At 33.5% G+C, this 21,777-nt stretch overlaps 1 protein-coding gene across 1 annotated transcript in view; it reads left to right on the forward strand.

Moving 5' to 3' along the window:
- The window catches only part of LOC129221948 (cell adhesion molecule Dscam2-like), a 157,864-nt gene that overhangs the window by 104,358 nt on the left and 31,729 nt on the right, over positions 1–21,777 (forward strand). Inside the window, 3 exon segments of the mRNA XM_054856340.1 lie at positions 1,380–1,614; positions 6,749–6,847; positions 11,094–11,279. Coding sequence (XP_054712315.1) covers positions 1,380–1,614; positions 6,749–6,847; positions 11,094–11,279 — 520 coding nt within the window.

Consider the following 21,777-nt stretch of genomic DNA (forward strand, 5'->3'; position numbering starts at 1 on the left):
AATACCAAAATAATTTTTAACTTCCAACAAAACTACAATTTGAGTATAAATTTTCGAAGATCGCATGTACTTTCATATGCTTTGATTTTCAAGCGTTTTTTTTTTTTTTTCTTGACTGGAAACTTCATTTTCAAAATATTACTAGGTAAGCGGTGCTAAAAGCGGGGTAAATATATCAACATTTCACTTTGCCCCGCTATTTCACTTTTCCCCACTTTCCCCTACTTGACACACTTTGATTTCAATAGTCTATATATGCTTTGAGTTAATTAAACAGAAAATGCCTAATCATTCATGAATAAAAGCATGAATACAGGAATATTAATGCCAGATCCAGTTTATGAAAATACAGAGGAGCAGTCAGCAAAAAAAGTTTATTTGGGATCAAAATGACCCCTCCCGTAGTTATAGTGTTAAAAGAACTTAAAATAACTTCACTTTACGCAGTATTAGGGATGTTTGAAAATTGCAGATTCTAAGCTACTTTTGGATGCACCATTTTTTCCACGTACGTCAGCAGGCCACTTGAGACAGTGGCCATCTTTTTAGAAATGGTTGGTGTGAATATAGAGTTTCAAATTCTGTAAATAGTAATTATTTTTATGATTAATTTGTTATAATCTGGCTAAATTGGGCGTTCATTCCATTATCTTTCACCTAAAATTGTAGTAACTTAACCTGTAAATAGCTTTTTGTAATGTGCATACAAAACCCGTACATTCGGCTGAAGTATACGGTCCCTAATTTCTGAATGGAAAGAAATGATAAAGTAATAGAACGGTGTAGGATTTTCTGGAATATTTGAGAAGCTCTCTTTCGATGTTTATAAATAGCCGTGACGCGTGAAAAAAAGAGTCGCGACTGAGCCGTTGCGATGAGAGTGTATTAACTCTGTTTTGTGAAGCATTTTGGGCTATGTTTTTGTGCATTTTGATGTGAATACGTGTGTTACCGTCGAGTTTACAGTGTTAATCGATATTTGCCTGATTGCTATGGTTAATTTAGCAGTTGTTAACGATATTTCTTGTAAATAGTTGTAAATAAATCTCCAGTGTTTTTCTGAAGAACTGTGTCGTCATTTGAAGAAAGTTTGAAGTTGTATCACGAACCCTTAACAATAGGATCCGTTCATGGTGAATATATTTTGACGCCAATTTTACTGACTGATTAGTTTTGAAACGTTGTACAATCAGTAGTTTGTGTAATACTTTGATTTACTGTATGAACAATTTTCATATGTACCAGCGAATTATGATATATCGTCGCCTCAGAGTAACTATATGATAGCTTACTCTTATTCCTGGGATTAGACATCTTACTGTTGCTCGGAGACGACAATATATGAAGATGTTTATTTTTCAACATCCAATATTTTTCAGGTGTCAGGCGAAGATGAACATGACTCAATCGACGGGTTTTACGTAGGATATAAGCAGCACAGTAAAGCAGAAACATACAACTTTAAAGCAATCAATGTATCACACTCAGTTACACACAGTTGTATTATACTTGGATTATTGCCAATGACTGACTACAGCATCATTGTACAAGCTTTTAATGGAAGAGGTCCTGGACCTCCTTCTGAACCAACATTAGTTAGGACACTGGAATTCGGTATGTATATGATGTATTTTTTTAAGTTTTGTTAATTGAGTAGGTTCTGGTGGGGTAAAGTGGTCATAAAATCGTAGGTTTTCAACTTATGTGAATAATAGATACAATAAATTCTTTAAACATTTAAACTTCTTTTGTTTTTATTTTACATTGCATTATTAAAGAACACAGTACATTGAGTTTTAGGAAAATAAATATTGATTTAAGTAGTTTTACATCACTCTCTTTTCCCTTTGTATTTATGACCACTTTACCCTATGGGTTGGGGGAAAGTGGTCATAGCATGGGGTAAAGTGGTCATAGTTAAAAATAGATGCAAATCCATCATAAACAAATCTAATATTTGTATATGTCGGTTATTTTTATAGTTACAAGTACATGCACAAGCATATGTGTTTATACACGAGTATATACGTGTCGTGTAAACATTAGTAAACAGTTTCATATATAAGTAGATACATGTATGCATCAGATATATGCATGCACGTGCCTAAAGTTAATACGTGTATACACGAGTATATAAGCATGCATACGTGATTACCTACAGGAGTGTATACGTGTCTACACGCGTATATAAGTGTACATATACACATATATGGGTATCACGAGTTAATTCGTGGATATATATATATATATATATATATATATATACACACAATACAATATATATATACTTCACTATATATATATATATATATATATATATATATATATATATATATATATATATATATATTGTGAAGCACGAGTATATAGGTATGTATACGTGCAAACACGATTATATACCTGTATAGACGTCTAAGGAGTGTGAAAGGGTAGGATAAGAAGCAAAGAATTATAAGGAATTTACGTTCGCTGACGCGCTACATGCACACAAAGCCAGAAACTGATGGATGCAAACAAATCACAATTTTGTTACACAAAGATGATTTTACCCAACATTTTAGTTTTTAAGAAATATTTAGGGCAGTTGTTAAAAGTTACGGCCTTGTAGTAGCTCTAATACAAGCATCACAACAAAGGCGCAGCGACAGTTGAAACTTTATCAAAAGTCTCGTTATTGTAACAGAGTGCTTTGTGATTGCGATGCACATGTATTACAGCTGCTGGCCGCAAATTTCATCAATCGCTTTAAAACTTTCTTGAGACCTAAAATGTTGTGTAAAATTTTCTTTGTGTAATATATAAATTTGTGACCTGTTTTGCATCCATCAGTTTATGGCTTTGTGTGCATGTAGCGCATCAGCATTGTGTTTGTGACCATATGTTCCTTATGATTCTTGCTTCTCATCATTCCCTCTTATACATTTTAATAATTTGCCCAAAAGTTTAAATTCATCCTGTTTACTTGTATATCATATACTTGTATGTGTCTACTCGAGTACGTACGCGTATATTCGTGTCTACCTGAGCATATAAGTGTTTATACATATACGAGTATAAGTAAGTATATGTGTATAATCGAATGTATATCTGTATAGATTAAAAATACTTGCAGATACTCATATACGTATTTATTGGTGCATTTATGTAAATACGTCTACTTATATACGTGCCTACACGAGTATATGTGTATGCATATATACACTCATAAATTTAACCCCGTTTACGGTGAAAACAATACATATAAAATGACATTACTATTTAATTTATATCTGCCTTATATTTAACAATTAAGTGGCATTAGAAGAACAATATTTGTTAAGCCTAATATTATGACCACTTTACCCCATCTTACTTAAATTGTTCTAAAAAATTATCTAAAAGAGATTCAGATAACTGCTAAGGAGTAAGAGTTCTTGAGACATGAAGGAAGCTTCCCATGCAGTCAATCTGCTCATAATTCTAGCAAACAAAATTTTCCAAGGAAGTTAAATGAGGTGTTTAGATTTAAAAACTTTTGATATTCACACAAAATATTTTTTTTCACCAAATAAAATTTTGCCAATTGTACAATTTTGTATTCAAAATGTAGTTCATAACTGTCCTACTCTATAATAAAATTTTCACATTCATTCGAACATTTATTTATAAGCTATAGTAATTTATTTGACGAATGACCACTTTACCCCATTGACCACTTTCCCCCACCAGACCCTAGCAAATAAGTGATACGACTAGGCGTCCTGTGGTAAAAATAAAACATTGTTCTCTATAATTTATTTTTATTTTTATTTTCGAAACTTTAAAACAAAAGAGGAAACGTTGGATATCCTCCTGTGTTGAGCACTAAGGTTATAAATGCAAATTTTTAATATAATTTAGCTAGTACTTTTTCGGAATCATTAACCCTATAGCTAAAGTTTTAAAGTCCTACATAAATAGGAAAAATTAATATAAATTTCATCAAACTGAAAATAATAAAATCTGGTTTCAGATGTAAAGATTTATAACTAAATTTATTTTGAGCATCATAACTTTCTAGTGTAATTTTTTTTTCTGCATATCGTAAAAAAAGTTGAATAATTTAATATTTTTTCTATTCTTGCTTTTTCAACTTAATCAATGCAGAAAAAAAAGCTTAAAATAAAAAATAAAAAAAAACCTCACACACACACACACAATTCATCTGCTTTTTTCAAATTTTTATCATTTTCAATTTTTTCTCTGTAAATCCTCAACCTAGAATTGCTTATTTTCCTCACTTGACCGTAGTTGATGTTTCTTTGTTTTTTCAGATAACACTGTAAAAAAATTGTATAACTTTACTCCGTAAAAGCTGTGGTTTCTGCAGCCTCCATAGCAACAGTAACTTAACACGTAAAAATGGTGAAACGTTACACATTGCTCATACAGTGACACCAGTTTTATAAGTTAAAAATAACCATCCCTGTGGAAGAAACTAGCCGCCTAACTTACACAAAGTACAGAATGCTGTCACGGAGTATGGTTGCACAATTTTTTTTTATAGTTTATCATGAAGGCGAGAATAAGTCTTGCTAGTTGTTTTTAATTTTTATTTCGAGAGGTTGTTATTTTCCTCGTTAGTGAGGTAAGCATTAAACAATTTGCGTTGATTCATTTTTTCTTTCAAACCGCATTTGTTACAATGGTTTTCAAGTAAATTTTACATTAAAAAAAAAAAAAAAACGGGGGGTGGGGCTAGTAAAACTATGTTTTTACCGGAAAAACCCGTATGTATATGAACTCTAAAAGCAAAACTTAATCTAAATACAGATTTTTCAGATTACTAGTTCCCATCATTTAATATTGATAGGAATGAAACAGATATTATAACGGTTTATGCTGCAAATATAGCCTTTATGACAATTGTAAAGAGACACATTGGTTAGAACAACGATATATTATTGCTGTTTGTTGCTGTTGCTAATATCACTCGGAAAAACAAGCAATTGCTAGTCAATAAGGGGCAGTGAGGGCCGGATTACGTTTTAGAGGGCCAAGTCGACTCATCGTGACAGCGCACGATAGGTGGAAGCACCGTATATCAACAATTCAAAATTTAGAACCAAATTTTAGTGATCTGAAAACTGATTCTTTGAAAAAAGAGAAAAACAACAGAGTTAAATCAATTCTCACGGAAACGTTTGAGTTGTAATATTAGTACGTGAAATACACCGCCAGCTCAGTCATTTCCAGCCGAGGACTGCAGTTTCGTGCTTATTAGCTCTCATCAGTGACTGAGCTGGAGATGGAAAACCTCTTAAGGAAGCCAAGAGTGCCAAACAAACTGGTAGCTTATATAGAATTAGCAGACCAGACGAGTGACCGAAGCAATGATTCGGTTCAACTCGAAGATTGAACGCGAGGCAAGGCATATTCAGTAAATTATACTGAATATACCTTGCCACGCGTTCAATCTTCGAGTGTTCAACTTGAAGATCACGTATTTTTCATTTCATGTATTTCACGTATTTTTGCTTTAGCCCTGGCTAATGGGTGTAATTTACTAATTATTTTCCTGTAAATGGTATCAACGAAATGAATAAAAACTCACCGATTCAATGCTACGCATTATTTAAAAAAATCATTTCTGAGGAAAGCAAAATAAAATTAGAACAAATAGACAACGCTCGGGGAAAAAAAAAATCAAAAAAAGGCATTATTGTTCAGGGTGATGACCAGATAACTTATGAGGAAGAAGAGTGGAAGCGAAGAGTTTGCGGAAAACATTAGTAATAAAAGTACTGTCTAGACGAACGGTTGAAACATCCAAGAAATGGAGATGATTGCCAGAGTAGAAACTTATCACAATACGAGATTGCGAAAAACATGCGAATTCAAGACGTCAAAATTCAAATGAATGTCTGGGGCTGCCTGCTGGATTTTTTTTTTTTTTTTTTGTTTAACAGGATGACACCCAACAGATCAAAATGAAGAAATTATTATTTAAAATTATTTAAAACTCATTTAAATGAAAAATATGTGTAACAGCGTTTTAGAAGAAACAAAAATACGGGGATTTATTGAAGCAGATCGGTGGAGCAAAATTTATAATATTTTGTATATCTACAGAATAAACTCACCCTGCTGTGCTCTCCTTACAAGTAATAAGAAACGCCGCTAACTTGAGGTGGTAGCAAAAATGTTTTGGTATCAGTTAAAACATAAAAATCTTATATTTTATTTTTTTCAACTGAACAGTAAATTTGCTAATGTGTGATTGTTGCGCTCCATAAACTTCTCGAAACAAATATTAAACATTTTCAGACGGTAAAATGTTTTTATGCTTAATAATAAAAAGCATGAAAGTGTTTTATGAATTTTGTGTTAAAACAGTTACATATCTTAAAACCATTTCTTAACATATGCTAAAAGGTTAAAAGAAATACGTACCAACAGTGGGTCCATGGATGATATGAAATTGATTAACGTCCAGTTAGGACGAGTCTATCTGAATGAAAGGCGAAAGTTAATATTTAATGCGCGTGCTGCGTTAGTTTCAATATAACTCTGCTTAATTTTGATTAAATGCTTCTATACATCTGCGAAAGTTGGCATTCATGATAGCTAATATATGATTCAATTTCCGCCTTTAAACCGGATGTTTGCTTTGCCATCTCATCGGTGGTCAGAGTGTTGCAAAGCATTTTCGGTTTATTTAATATAATTTGTTTTGTTTTTTTACTCCCCTGCAAATTTTAACAATGCTAAGTTTGAATACACTTTTCAGATAGACCACGTGCTGCAGTTATTAAAACTTACTACGCTACGTCTAAAACTATAAAACTCTCTTGGGATCCTCAACATGCACCAAACGCTCCCATTTCTGGTAAGTAATGGATGTCTAGTAAAAGTAGAATATAAGTATTTTTGAATTTTATAAGCTTATGAAAGTTGTTACACAATGAGAAGAACTCCTGCGCGTGACGTAAAACTTTCAGGGAATGTAAACAAAAATGTAATATAAAGAATAAATACCTTTGTGCTGAAAAATTAAAATGTCAGTAATCCAACGTTATTAAGCACAAAACTTGCAAATGATTGCAGACACGTGTTTCGGTGTTACAAGGAACACCTTTTTCAATGCATAGAAGTGTGAGCATTTGGATGAAAAGTCATCCGAGAAAAGATCCCTTTTCTCCTTGTAACACCGAAACACGTGTCTGCAATCATTTGCAAGTTTTGTGCTTAATAACGTTGGATTACTGACATTTTAAAAATGTAATATGCAAATAGTTGGACGTTCAGAGTGATTGCGCATGCAAAGGCTGAGTCACTTTATACGTTACAAGTTGAGTTTATCGTATAGATGGAAAACCATGAAAAATGTTTCAGATATTTCTTTCGTTTACCTTTTTTTTTTTTAACCTCCCAGGAAGAAAATCTTTCACGCGTCAACTCTTAGTGTTCGCGGAGGAATCATATACTGCAGCGCAGCAATGGCGCAAGTTACTGAGTAATAACGAACTATAATGTTAAAGGATCCCGCACATGGTGTAACAATGAGTTTTCAATTTGTGAACATTTGTACGGGACCTAATGCATCGACACCTCGGTTACACAAGTAAGGTATAAACGTTTCACAAACGTTTTAAAATGGTTTTCACAACGCTCGCAATCATTTAACATCGTTTATGAAGCGTAGAGTGCTACTTGGGCAGTGATAGGCGCGAAGAGTTAGAGGAGAACCCGCTGTGTCATGGATCCAAAAATGAGATTACCACTGCGCGGAATCAGCATAAAGCTAAAAAACACAATATCACAATATCTGCATTGCAGTGGTGGAGTCTACAATATCGTTTGGAAAGTTGTCCCAGAAATATAATACTGCTATTGGTGGGTTTTCTTACTCTACCATTGACCGCCAAGTAATGTGCACTGCATTCACAGATTTCTTCTACGCAAAATTATCTTGACCTTATAGCATCGACTTCTCTGACTAGAATTAGCAGTTTAACACATACATTGATGTGCAGACAGAGCATTTCTTGTCTTCTCGTCAGTCGAGGTCACGTTAGACTCAAAAATGTTGAACATCGACTTTCACAGTGCGTTAATTAGCGTTACACTGTAGACATTTTCACAATCATGTTGCTGGATATTCGGAAATATTTCGTCTTCTAAGACTTGTATATACCTTAAATAACAATCAGAATAATATAGGAGTTAGAGAGCCTAAAGTAGCAACATTGCTTTGACGTATTCCTAATAATGTGTTACTACTAGACAATGGCCACATGCATGTTGTTAGACATGTTTAAGACTTCCTCTATAATCAACACGGTGTTCCGTTTTTTTTCCTTTTAGTATCTTTGTGTCAGACATGTGGCCTATTGGTCCGGGTCGACCATCGGTCCGCCGGTTTTATCTTTTGATAACCCGCTTCCGACATTGTTTCATCATGCAATACTCCTGAACTTTGGAGACGCATTGAAGAAATATTGAATTATATTCCTTAAATACGTATTTAAAACGTGAATGCTGTTGCCAGGCGAAGGATCTACGATCAGCTTTTCAGCAAGGCAACAATCCCCGACCTTCACTGTCCAAGAAACCTTTCATCTACAATAGCTAGGTTACTCACTGGACATTTCAAAGACATTAAGATATTACCACCTAATAATAACCCCTATCAAATGTGCAAGCACTGTCCTCATTTACAACTCACCCCTGATCATGTTTTTAATTGTCGGCCATTATTCGATCCCTCCTCCAACTTGGAGCACCATCAAATGAAATCCTGTACAGTCATCGGACTCCAGAATCAGCAGATATTGTTATCAAGACTATTGGAGTCATTTAAACCTTTCGTACTCTGCACGTCATTAGACACGACAACAATAACAATAACAAAAACAACAACGCATTTAAAGGTTTCTTAATACAATGTTACGATGGCCAGAAATTCTCATTTCATTAATAAATACTGAGTTAAGGCACTTAATATGTTTGTATTGACTTGATTTTTGATTGTTTTTTATTTTATTATTGGACTTGTCTAATGAGAGTCTGATCTCTGATCCCAGCTCGGGCAGGGAAATACTTTCTCTATCCTGTTCTTGTCTTCTCTTTGTGTGAATGTGTTGTGCTGTTAATGGTTGCCTACCCTATAAACAGGACTTAATGAGACGTGTGTACTGTAGAAGTCAGACTTTACACCAAATTATTGAGTAGTTTGAAAAGTGAAGCAGCGCACCCCTAATTGTCAGCCTAGTTGGCCTACGACAACAACACTGTAAAAAAATTCCGAAGCGTTACTGATTATTTCCGAGGAACGTTACAGTATTTCAAGGGTTTTCACCTATTTCCCCGTAAAATCACATATCTTTGCAAGAAAGTTTCCTAAATTGCTGCAAGTTGCACGAATACAAACTCCTCACTGGCGTGAAAAATATTTTTATCTACCAGTTTAAAGGTTAACTGAGTGTATTTATTAAGTGTATCTTATATAGATTGACAAAGCTCCCAATGAGAACAAATAAGTCTCTGGGTAGCTGCTGAATTGCAGGCCGTGGGAGAGACTTGGCTCTTACTTGCAATTCTGCTTTGGCCTTGATGCTTCTGGAGCTTTCGTAGTAACTCTGGAAGGTTTGAAGCAATGGTATTAGATCTACCGAATTTCCATTGTTGAATTTAGACTGACTATACGGTAAGATCTCAATATTCTTCAGAAAGACCTATGGCAAGTTTCAGGAAACTTGCTGATTTTTAGCGGAAAATGTTCCTGGTTTTTGCAAGATACGTTACTGGCAAAAATTAGGCACATCAGCTGCCCATTAATTTATAGGAACGTTTCTGAATCGTTTTAACAGTGAACAACAACAACTTTGGAGAACAATGGCACGCATTTTATTAAGTGACAATAATTCCTTCCTGGTGTTGTAGTTTTTAAAACATGATTGTAGTATTATTTGGTCATTTATTTATTAATGAAATCACCTCCATATTATTTAAATGTTTCAGATATTAATTTTTAATAATTAACGGGTTATGATGCTTGCTGCGTAGTGAGTCAAATGAAACGCAATTAAAAGAGCATTATTCTACTTTTCATATATCGTTAGATGATAGGGTAGACCGAGCACTTTTACGCGGATTTTTTTCACTAACTTTTCTAAATTTTATGTTTTAACTTAGGAAATTTTAGAAATAAGGTTTTAAGAAGCAGTTAATGGGGTCACAACTGGTATATTCAATTGTTGCTCAGCTTGCGTTTTTAACCGTTAAAAAAATATTTTTGAGTCCATGTCGGTTGCGTAAATTTGCCACGGCCACGGGGCACGTGTACGCTTATTTGTTTTGACACTTAACGTGGTTCTGTTAATGTTTTGAACATAATGTCTATCCATCGGTAAAATAAAGCAAATTTATTACAGACTGAATAGTGTATAAAGTAAAAGCTGAAAGGGCTTAAAGACAGCACTACATGATTGTAAGCTATAAGATACGAATTTGTAACTCAATAAAAAAATTAAATGGTGATTTCCAAAACTGAATAGCTTTAAAATATTAAAAAGGTTTGAGACGGTTCGAAACGAAAAAAGCGTCGGGGCACGTTTAGAAGCCAGATACAATAAGGACAAGCGCAAAGGTGCTCAGACGTGTTTCAGTTCATACAAATACAATTCTCAAAAAAGGATAAAATTCTGCTGTTTTTTATATACTTGTCACTTCTTAACTTAGTGCAATTTATTCACAATAAGCTTCAAAACGTTCAGCTCAAAATTTACTCGACTTGGTAAAAAACAGATTATTCTTTCTGCATGCTCGACTGATGCTCAAAAACTTGTGAGTATATTTGTTAGGGAGCATCATCAATATGTTATGACCGTTGTTTCTCCAGTTATAATTCGTTTTGAAAAAAGGGCACTGCGTAAACGTGCCCCGGTCTACCCTACTTACAGATGTAGAATATTTTCTCCCCTGTACTATTCAAATGTGCAGTTTTTTTTATATTTAGTTCTTTTAATGCAAAAAAATGTTGCATTTTAACAAAAAAAAACTAGTATTTCACTTTACGCTGATGCTGTTTTACCCACTATGATCATTACCAAATGTATTATGACTATTTTTAGGATATATTTTGCATCACAGAATGGAAGGAAAAGATTGGAATGAGGTACATTTGACTGGAGACCGTACGACATACACACTGCAGGATTTACAATGTGGCACCCCTTATTATTTTTTTCTAGTTGCTTTTAATAGTGCAGGGCATGGTAATAGTAGTGAAACTATTACTGCAAAAACAGATGGAACTGGTAAGTCGTTCCTGTTTAGTTCAAACTTTGTTAGCATATGGACTTAATTCAAATAAGTATTCTTTTTTAGTTTGACGTAGAAACTTTTCTCTCTCTCTCTCTCTCTCTCTCTCTCTCTCTCTCTCTATATATATATATATATATATATATATATAATAAAGCTTAACCATTGAGTGAAAAAACTTCTAGTTTCCTTTTTACTTCCTTTTACAAAAAATTAAGTATTGTATTCGCGAAAAAATTTTCACTCAAAAATCGCCCTTAATTTCCATTTTGCTCACCCCCAAATGAATGTTGAGTTTTTTTTTCGATTCGACCACATGCGGAAAAGTGCCTAAGAATGTATAGACACGCGAAATATCCATTTTGACCATCACCGAGGTAATTACAACGACTTTTCTCGTGACGTCTGTATGTATGTGCGTATGTGTGTATGTGCGTATGTGTGTATGTGCGTATGTGCGTATGTGCGTATGTATCTCGCATAACTCAAAAATGGTATGTCCTAGAAAGTTGAAATTTGGTACATAGACTCGTAGTGGGGTCTAGTTGTGCACCTCCCCTTTTGGTTGCTTTCGGATGTTCCTAAGGGGGTCTTTTGCACCTTTTTGGGGGGAAATCATTGTTAATATCAATGCAAACTTAAGTGGTGTTACAATTTGGCGGACACTTGGCGATATATCGCCAGTCTTTTGGTCGCCAAGTTTTGTCGCCAACTTGGCGGAAAATTTGGCGATTTTTTTTAATCTGGTTTTAATTTGGCCATCGTTTTTAATATTTAGAGATTAAACTATTGAATCACATTAAAATTGCCAATAATGGGAAAATGACATTAAAATGGAGTAAAAGGAAGTCATGTGAGGCACACATCAGCTCGTTTATGTAATTATTGCTAACAAGTATTTTCATTTTAATTATTTAATTACAATTTTTATTTGTATTACTAGCTATATTGCCCGGCTTCGCGCGGTCTACTTCGAAAATAAAAGTTATGTCAAGTGACGTATATTCAAAAAACGGGCTTCAATTAGAGGGGGGGGGGAATACTGTACGATTTCGCGTCAAAAAAATCATTCTTAAAGAAAGAAAACGGCAAATCAAAAATTTCCGAATAAATTAAACGCAACCGTCCATAAATACATCTAGGGGAAAAGGGGGCACATGTGAACATTTTTTTTTATCATTTCTTAATTTCTCAGGAAATATTTTCAATTTCTCACAGGAAAAATGTGTCCATTATTGAATAGTATTTTCTTTGTGCCATGGAATTTTTTCAGATCTTAAAAAAAAATATTTTTATACTTTATGGGTTTTTTTTAAAATTGTGTTCACATGTGACTAACAACTCAACGAATCCTGAGTTAAACACTAATTTAACAAAACACGGAAGTCTTTAAAACTAAACCTACTCAGTTACGTTAGGCAGTAGTTTATGGGAGGCCCCGACTTCAAACAGTTAATAGAAATTAAGAAAACGTTCATAATTAGTTAGGTATTAAAATAATTCATCGTGTAGTAATTAAAATCAGTGTTTATTTTATAACTGGGTGTTTAGTTTAGTTGATTTTTGTATAGAAATTGTAAAATAAATTTGATTTATATGTTTGGGTAGGAAATCGTATGTAAGTATGACCGATTATTTTTTACTTTTTAGTTCCTCTTTGTTTTTAGAAGTCGGTTCTTTTTTTATTTGAAAATAAGTTATTTGGCGTTCGAAACTCTCCTCCCCCCCCCCCTACGTTCCTTCTCGGGTGCCTAAGTACCTCCTTGCTAAAATTGATCGAGATCCAACATAAACAGTAGATTTGTACAGGGAATATACACGCATATATACACATATACATATATACGCATATACATATATACACACATATTCCTTGTTTTATTTATAACTAGTGGTACCCGAACGGCTTTGCCCGTAATAGAAAAACTAAAAGGTCTTTTGGTTTGCCTGTCTATTTACAAATAATGTGTGGTGAATTTTCTCGCCAATTGGCATGTACCCATGTTATGGTTCCGCGTTATGATAATTTCGTATCTCACCAATTGGCTTGTGCCCATGCTACGGTTCCACGTTATGATGATTTCGTAATTTACTCGTCTATCTTATGATATTTTTGTTCTTAAAATTGAAATAGAAAAAGAACCACATCGAGTTTTCGAAAAACCGCTTCGAGGTGCACACCCCCATGTTACAACCTAACTTTGTGCCAAATTTCATGAAAATTGGCGGAACGGTCTAGGCGCTATGCGCGTCACAGATATCCATACATCCAGACATCCTATAGACATCCAGATATTATCCGGACAGAGAGACTTTCAGCTTTATTATTAGTAAATAAGATTATTATTAATATCTAAAATGGAACAGTTATTTTTATATTGTTCTTAAATTAATTTATGTGCACTTTTTTTTTATTAAAAAGATTGTTTAACTACTAAAAGAAACTTCACAAAAATAGCATATGAGAAAAGAATTCTTATCGGTAATGGCACAAAAAATGATGCTGCTAGAGGACAAAGTAGGATCACTAATCTCTAGGAAGTATTCTTGATTGTTTTCTATTGCCATATTTGGACATTCTCAAAATTACAGTGAAACCTCCGAATAGCGGACAGTCAAGGGACCAGAAGTTTTGTCCGTTATTGGGAGGTGTCCGCTATTAGGAGGAACTACTTAATTTACCTTTTTCAAAATAGGCTGTTGTTCCCTTTGTAGAACACAATCGGAAACAATTGCGAAAGGTTTACTACATTTTACGTCAAGTGTAATTAATCTGTTTTTTCTTAATAAAGGTATACTGACAGCACAAACTTGTCTTAAAAAGCATTTAACCAATTAAAGTAACCAACTGAAACAAGATAAAATAAATAAAATACCTTTGTGCTGAACAGTAAAGTAAGACAAAACAACGGTAGAAGAAGCACAAATTTCAGTTAAAACAGTTTGACATCTCTTTTTTGCATTACCAACGGCGGCGATTCGGCGGAGCAACCCCCCTCCCCCCACACACACTTTTTATGGTTAATTTATTTATTTTATCTCGAGTATCACTATTGCATTATTGACAGTTGGCAATATGACATTGAATATGGGCAAATCTTTTCCATGTCTAAAAATTAAATAACCCAACGAAACTACGGCGCCATAAAGCCGACTACTACCGGCGCCTGTCTGCTAAATTGCATCTCCCGAGAGCCCCAATTAGAAAAAGCGCCCAGTTTCCTCTTCTTTATCTTAACTTTTGAATAGTTATTGTGTACGAAATTCATTAAAATCTTAAGAAAAACGTACGTTAATTGTTAGACTGACATCAGTTTTCACTTATCTGCTTCAATACTCTCAAAACTAGCCGTTACAAAATTATGATTTTTTTTTTCCTTTTTCATTTTTTGCTGACCGCAAAAAGTACCATGCCTTTTAGTTCTTTTTTTTTTTTCTGCCCCCAACTTTTAAGCCCCAATCGCTGCCTCTGCCCATTACCACCCTTTTAATTCCAAGAAACAGTGATAAGGAAATGACGGGGAAGGGGGGGGGATATGTCAGCTGTGGAGGATGAAAAGCTTTGTAAGTAAGGCAAGCAGTTACTAAGATATTCTGTGAAAAGAAAAAAACCGGAAGTGCTACGATCGCAAGGGAAATTTTTTGTGAAATAACTTCCGTTATTCGGAGTGTCCGTTATTCAGAGTGAATTACATGGAATGGCCTATATTGAGGGACTGGGACTTGCAAAAATGTTCTTTAATTACAGTTGTCCGTTATTTGAGAGTGTCCGTTAAGGGAGGTTTCACTGTAGTTTGTTACTAGTTTAAAGTAGTAAAATAAGCACAAAAAGCTCAATGCTCAACTTACTCTCTTAAGAAACTATATAACTATATCCAATCAAAGTCGCTAAATGCAGACAGTAAAGAACTGAACTAGAAGCAAATTAACTGCATACATTTTCTTTTATAATGCGCCGTTCTTTTCCCTCATCAGAAATTTAATGATGTTAAGCATAGTTCACGCAGTAATGGAGATATAATTATGATTTATGTACGTAATGAACAGAGCCTCAGAAATATATTTTGTTTCTCTTATGTCAATGTTATTAATTATTGAGCCTTGAAAAATGCAGTTAATTAAGTCATGAAACACGTAGTGATTCGAATATATCATTTGGGAGAGTAATTACAGTAATTAATATTTTCTGAGGTTATTCGTATTTGTATTAATAAATATCTACATTTTTAATTATCTGCACCGCCTAATTTCTGAACTATGCAAATAAAAGTTTGTGCAGTAAGTTTTTTGGTCTTACATGGAAGATCAAAAATCTTTTAAAACAACTTTTTATACGTTGTTCGAGCTTGGTGTGATATGTGTGCATTAGAAACAGGCATACATATTATATTCAGCTAGTAATTATACGGATAGCAGAGATAGCATCCAAGAAGGAAAAATATAAACAATTGAAATATTTAGGAGTATTTTGTATGGTATTAATAAAAAATTTTAAACATGTTTTTTCGGGGATTTTTATACTGTTTGCGAGGTAAAAAAAAACGTGCCTTTTTTTTACATATAAGTATTTTTTTTCTTTACACGTGACAGTTTTCTGTAACATAAACCATTCCATAATTTCAACTTTACCCCCTTGACGTTTTTTGCACATAAGTAAGATTGCTAATAAAGTTCTTTTTCAGTCCTAATTACACAGGGGAATTAACACACGTTGTGAACTTATTGTGAAGTTTTTTTTTTCTTTGAGCTAAAAAATTAAGAAGCATAATTCTACAGTGAGAAGCAAAAGACTGTAAGTCGACATTTTCAAGTTCTGAGTAAAACGTGTTTAAAGATAACTTCCTAGGTAGACTTTCATTGATTTATTTTCGAAATCGCGCTGTACAGCAGCACCTCGCAGGACTACTAGTACTATATTTTGCCCCAAGTCAGAAAAGAGGTTATCCTACTAATGAGTACTGATGAGTTTATTTTATTCTATTTTTTTTTTCTCAGTTACATCCCTTTCCTTCTAACTGCATGAATTGATGACAATTTTAGCAAGAAAGGAAATGAGATGAAACATGCTTAATAAGATGAGACTAATACTTTAAATAATAAATAAGGAAGATACGATGATGCACGCTGGTTTAAACAAGGGTCCGCCAAATTATAACACCACTTGCCCAACATCGATATTAACAATGATTTCCCTAAAAAAGAGGCAAAAGAACCATTTAGAAACACCCGAATATAAAAAAGGGGAGGTGCACAACTAGGCTCCACTAGGAGTCTACGTACCAAATTTCAACTTCGTAGGACATACCGTTCTAGAGTTATTCGAAATACATACGCACATCCGCACATACGCACATACATACATACGTACATATGGACGTCGCGAGAAAAGTCGTTGTAATTGACTTCGGGTTTTCATTCGTTCTTAGGCACTTATCCGCGTGTGGTCGGGTTGAAAAAAAAAAAAAAAAAACTCAACATTAATTCGGGGGTGAGCAAAATGGAAATTAAGGCCGAATTTTAAGTGAAAATTTTTTCACGAATACAATTCTACCTTTTTTGTAAAAGGAAGTAAAAATAATCTCATAATTAAAAGAAATATGTTTCTGTTGAAACATATCCAAAGCGGCAATATATCTACATTTTCGTGCAAGTTGCAGTTTTCATGCGCAATCCACTATAATATTAAAATCTGTTCGCGTCTGTCTGTCTGCCTGTCTGAAGATCTATCTTCTCGAGAACCGCTGCGAATCGGGAGTCAAATGAGATACCGATCAATTCGAAATTTTCCAAAGAAAACAATAGGACCAATCTCGTAATTGTGCGACTTTAATTAGCGGAGATATTAACTAAAACGTTAATTAACATAACGTTATTCAGGAATTTTTATTTCTTTCCTGTTGCCATTTTGCATATTGGTGAGCAAGTAAAATTCTAATAATTCTTTTAAAAGAGATTTTTTGGCTGCTGTCCAAATCTTAAAACAACGTTTCCATCTAGAATTTTTATTTTAAATTAGTTTAAAATTGGTTGCCCTATTCGGACATAGCCTTTATTTTATCGTCTGTCTTTTTTTTAATTTTTACATTCAACGTTCTTAACTTTTTTCAGCATAGGAAAGTTGTTTCTTTAGGTATCTTTATTGATTGTAGTGTAAGTTTATCATTCGCCGGCTTCATATTTTGGTACATTTAGGAGATGTGACTAATTATGTTTATTTTGTTGGACCTTTTCCTGTCACATGGGTGAGTTTTCGAATTGTAATAACTCTCTTTTTCCTTCCTGTTTCTATTTTTGAAATACAGTTTGTATCGTTAAAAGAACATGTTAAATTAAGATTGTTTGAATTTCTTTAAGTGAAACAGAGTTGAACAAAAATATTGTTTTTAAGGATTTTAACTAAAGCTTAATTCGAATCTGATGACTTGGTATTAAATTAATGCTGATTGGTATTTATAAAGTCTTGGTGCTTTAGTTTCACGTAAGCAACCAAAAAGTATGTGTCATTTTATGTAAAAAGCTGATCTTAATTGTACATATAAATGTTTCAGGTATAGTCTATCAGATTTCATTCAGTTTAAAGTGAGCACAGATTATAATTGATAATACATATATTTTCATCTTTTGTGCTAACTGAAAATACTCATAACTTGCATTATTGATAACTATGATTAACTGTAAAGAGATTTTTGCCAAAAATATGCTCTACTGGTGTTTTGCAAACCTTGCATTATGGGTATTTATTTACTCCTTAGCGCTTTAGAAACTGATGTCAGAGTAATACAATAAACATCAATTGGACATCTCTTTCATTTTTTAAGTAGCCCGTGCAATGCCGGGCACGCAGCTAGTAGATCATTAACACAGGTAAATCTTATTAGAAATTTGTTTTGAATACTCAACTGAACCAGTCATGAAAAAAAATTGTTGTTAATAAAAACCTACTTTTTTTTTTTTTTTTTTCAACGAGAGAAAAGAAATGCATAGAATTTGCTGCTCTAAGAGGCGGTTATTTTTCATGTCGAAATATTATTGAAAATTGATTATAATTAAAAATTAACGATGTTGAGTCTTCATAGCTTATCATAAATATGTGGTTTAAGTACTGTCATACAAATCCCCAAAAATATAATCATTTCTTTAATGCGTTTAAAAGGAACTTTAATTAACCAATTGACGTAACTGTTGAAAATTCATACATTTTTTTTTTTTTTTTGCTTGCAGTCTCATAGAAATTGCTTATCAGTCGGTAAATATTAACTGCGAATGTGATGTTTTTTTCTATTTTTTTTCTTCCAGCAAACAAAATGGAGTCTTCAAAACATTTGCATTGACAAAAAGAATATAATATAAAACAAAATGACATTCATTTTATTCTCGAAAAAAAAATACTGTTCTTTCACGCATAGCATAAAGAAAACTACGCTATTAAACTCACGAGCAGTTTTATTTTACGAATATCTCAGAGGGTAAAATGCAAATATAATGGTTGAGATGCGACATTTTTGGCGTTGCCTACAGGCATTTTATGCATCTACCTATAAATAAACTGTAAGAACATTAGGTGTGAAAAAATAATAAGGTCATAAAGTTGCTTTTATTTTAGTACTTTTTGCAACATCATTTCGAGTGTAAATATATTTGTTATTCCCCTGTATTTTTAAATTACTGTTTCCCTGCAAGAGCTATTGCTTTTATGGTCGAAGAAGTTGCATGGCACCATTACGAAATATACATTCATGGTTAAGGTCATAAAATTGAACGGTAAGTTTTCAAAAAGATGATACAGTTTTCTCGGGAGAATAAATTTATTTTACTTGCGTTACATGCTATATTATTTTCTGAGTTACTATCTGATGCCATCCACTACGCAATGTATATTCAATAACCATTAACACCCTGATGTAACTTAACGAGAAACTTTAAACATAATAAATAATGAAAATTTAAGTGCAACTCCCATGAAAACATTATTAAGAAAATTAATTAAATATGGAAATCGTTTTGATTTAGTGAAACCTCAATTTTACGTTTTTCAAGGGGACTGGGTTAAAAATGTAAAATACGGGGAAAACGTAAAATGCGGGAAATACATAACAGCAAAACTGACGATGGGACCCGATGAAAAACGTTAAATGCGGGGGATGTAAAATCGAGGTTTCACTGTATTAAAATATATCGTAGAACTTAAATTCCATAGGTGGAAAAAAAGTACACTCGTGTATAAGTGGATAAAAATTTAAACGCTAAGTTTTCAACAGATGATACAGTTTTATAACTCTGGGATAATAAATTTATTTTACTTGCGTTAAATTTAATTCCTAGTTATTATCTGATGCCTTTTAATACGGGACGCATACTCAATAACATTTAATACCCTAATCTAACTTAACGAGAAAAAAAAGAACATAAATACTGATGTTTACCCTTTATAAAAATAAATACAATGAAGGAAATAAAATAAACATTAAAATAGTTTTAATATTTAAATATATATTTCTAAGATCTATTGGTTTTAAAAATAGTTTATATACTGTCAGTATTAAATCGCTAAAAAGTGTGGGACTTTTCAAAGTGTTCTTTTTTTTAAAGAATTCATCGAAACTTCAGACGGCAACGGAGTTACTGGAGAAAAGGAGAACTTCCAGAAAGTTCACTATCAGGCCCCGATGAAAAAGCATTTGATTATGAAATGTTGATTTTCGTAGATAGTTGGAGATTGATTTATTTAAAGTAGTAATCTATGCGGGAAATTTTTATGGCAGTTTTTAATGAAACTCATATTATTGTTTTTTTTTTCTTTTCATTTCCTTTTACACAAAAGGAAGTATTGTATTCGCGAAAAAAATTTCACTCAAAAATCGACCTTAATTTCCATTTTGCTCACCCCCGAATGAATGCTGATCTTTTTTTAGACTCGACCACACGTGTCTAAGAATGTATGATAGATAAGTGTCTAAAGTGTCCTAGATAAGTGTCTAAGAATGTGTAGACTCGCGAAATATCCATTTTGACGATTCCCGAGTTATTTACAACGAGTTTTCTCGTTACGTCTGTATGTACGTACGTATGTATGTGCGTATGTATGTCGCATAACTCAAGAACGGTATGTCCAAGACAGTTGAAAATTGGTACGTAGACTCCTAGTGGGGTCTAGTTGTGCACCTCCCCTTTTGGTTGTATTTGGGTGTTTGTAAAATAATCTTTTCCCTTTTTTGGGGGGAAATCATTGTTAATTTCGATGTAGACTCAAGTGGTGTTATAATTTGACGGACACTTGGCGTTATATCGCCAGTCTTTTGATCGCCAAGTATTGTCGCTAACTTGGCGACACATTTGGCGATTTTTTTTTCATTTTTTAAAATCTGATTTCAATTTGGCCATTGTTGGTGATATTTAGAGAGTAAACTATTGAATCACATTAAAATTGCCAATAATTGAAAAATAACATTAAATTGGAGTAAAATGAAGTCATGTGGTGCACGCATCAGCTCGTTTTTCGCATAACGTAAGTGATTTTTATATTTATCTATAAGAAAGAGCGACGGTGTTTGTTTCTTTTTTTGTCAGTATCTTTGTATCCAATGGCCAAAAGACCCCATAGCAATTACAGCCCTAAAACTTGGCACAAAATTCGAACGTACCCCGGGTCCGTGCACCTTGAAGCGGAAATTCTAAATTTGTAATTAGTTTTTTTCATAATTAACTAATTAAGCTCAAATTTCACGTTGTTTGCAGGTTTTTCGTCTAGTTAAGGGGTAACCCCCCCCCCCACCCTGTAACATTACACGTTGTTGGAAAGAGCTTTGCTTTCCGAACAAGATCGTGTTTTTTACATTTGTCTCAATTAATTAGAACAGGAGATATAAACGATTCTAAATGATCCACTTTAAGGCTAACCTTTATTTGCTTTTCTGCTATGACGTCATCTTCGCTATACGATTGAAAAAAAATTCTGCAGTGATGTACAAAAATCAAACGTACCCCGTCTGCACGTCGAATCCCAAATTCTAAATTTCGGACTCGAAACTTTTAAATGAGTTTTTAAACACATCGTTGAAAATGTCCATCAATTCCTCAGACGCCATCTTGCGCAGTACACCATACGCAGAAGTCCTGACAAACAAATTCTACGTTGCAAAAAGTAGACTACAGCGTAATGTAATCGTATGCGATTCGTCAGCAATTAATGCGATTATCTTAACCATTTTTGGTAAATCATCTCTAAATAATTACTCAAACGATGAAAGATGGAATGATAAAAATGTTTCCTTCAAATTAAAGTCGATATTGATTTTTAAACGATGATTAGAAACTTTTAAAAGATATCTATCTGGCGGAACTTAAAAGCTTTGGCTTCTAACTTTCGTTTGCTATGCCTGGTAGCCATATTGTCCCCATGCGCAGAAAGAAGACTCCAGCGTAGCTTAATTTTCGTGTGGCGACATTTAACGTATGTGCTAAAGCTTGCTTTCGTCTGCTATGAAAAGCGAGTTG

Source organism: Uloborus diversus, chromosome 5 (genome assembly GCF_026930045.1).
Source record: "Uloborus diversus isolate 005 chromosome 5, Udiv.v.3.1, whole genome shotgun sequence".
Taxonomy (NCBI): Eukaryota; Metazoa; Arthropoda; class Arachnida; order Araneae; family Uloboridae; genus Uloborus; species Uloborus diversus.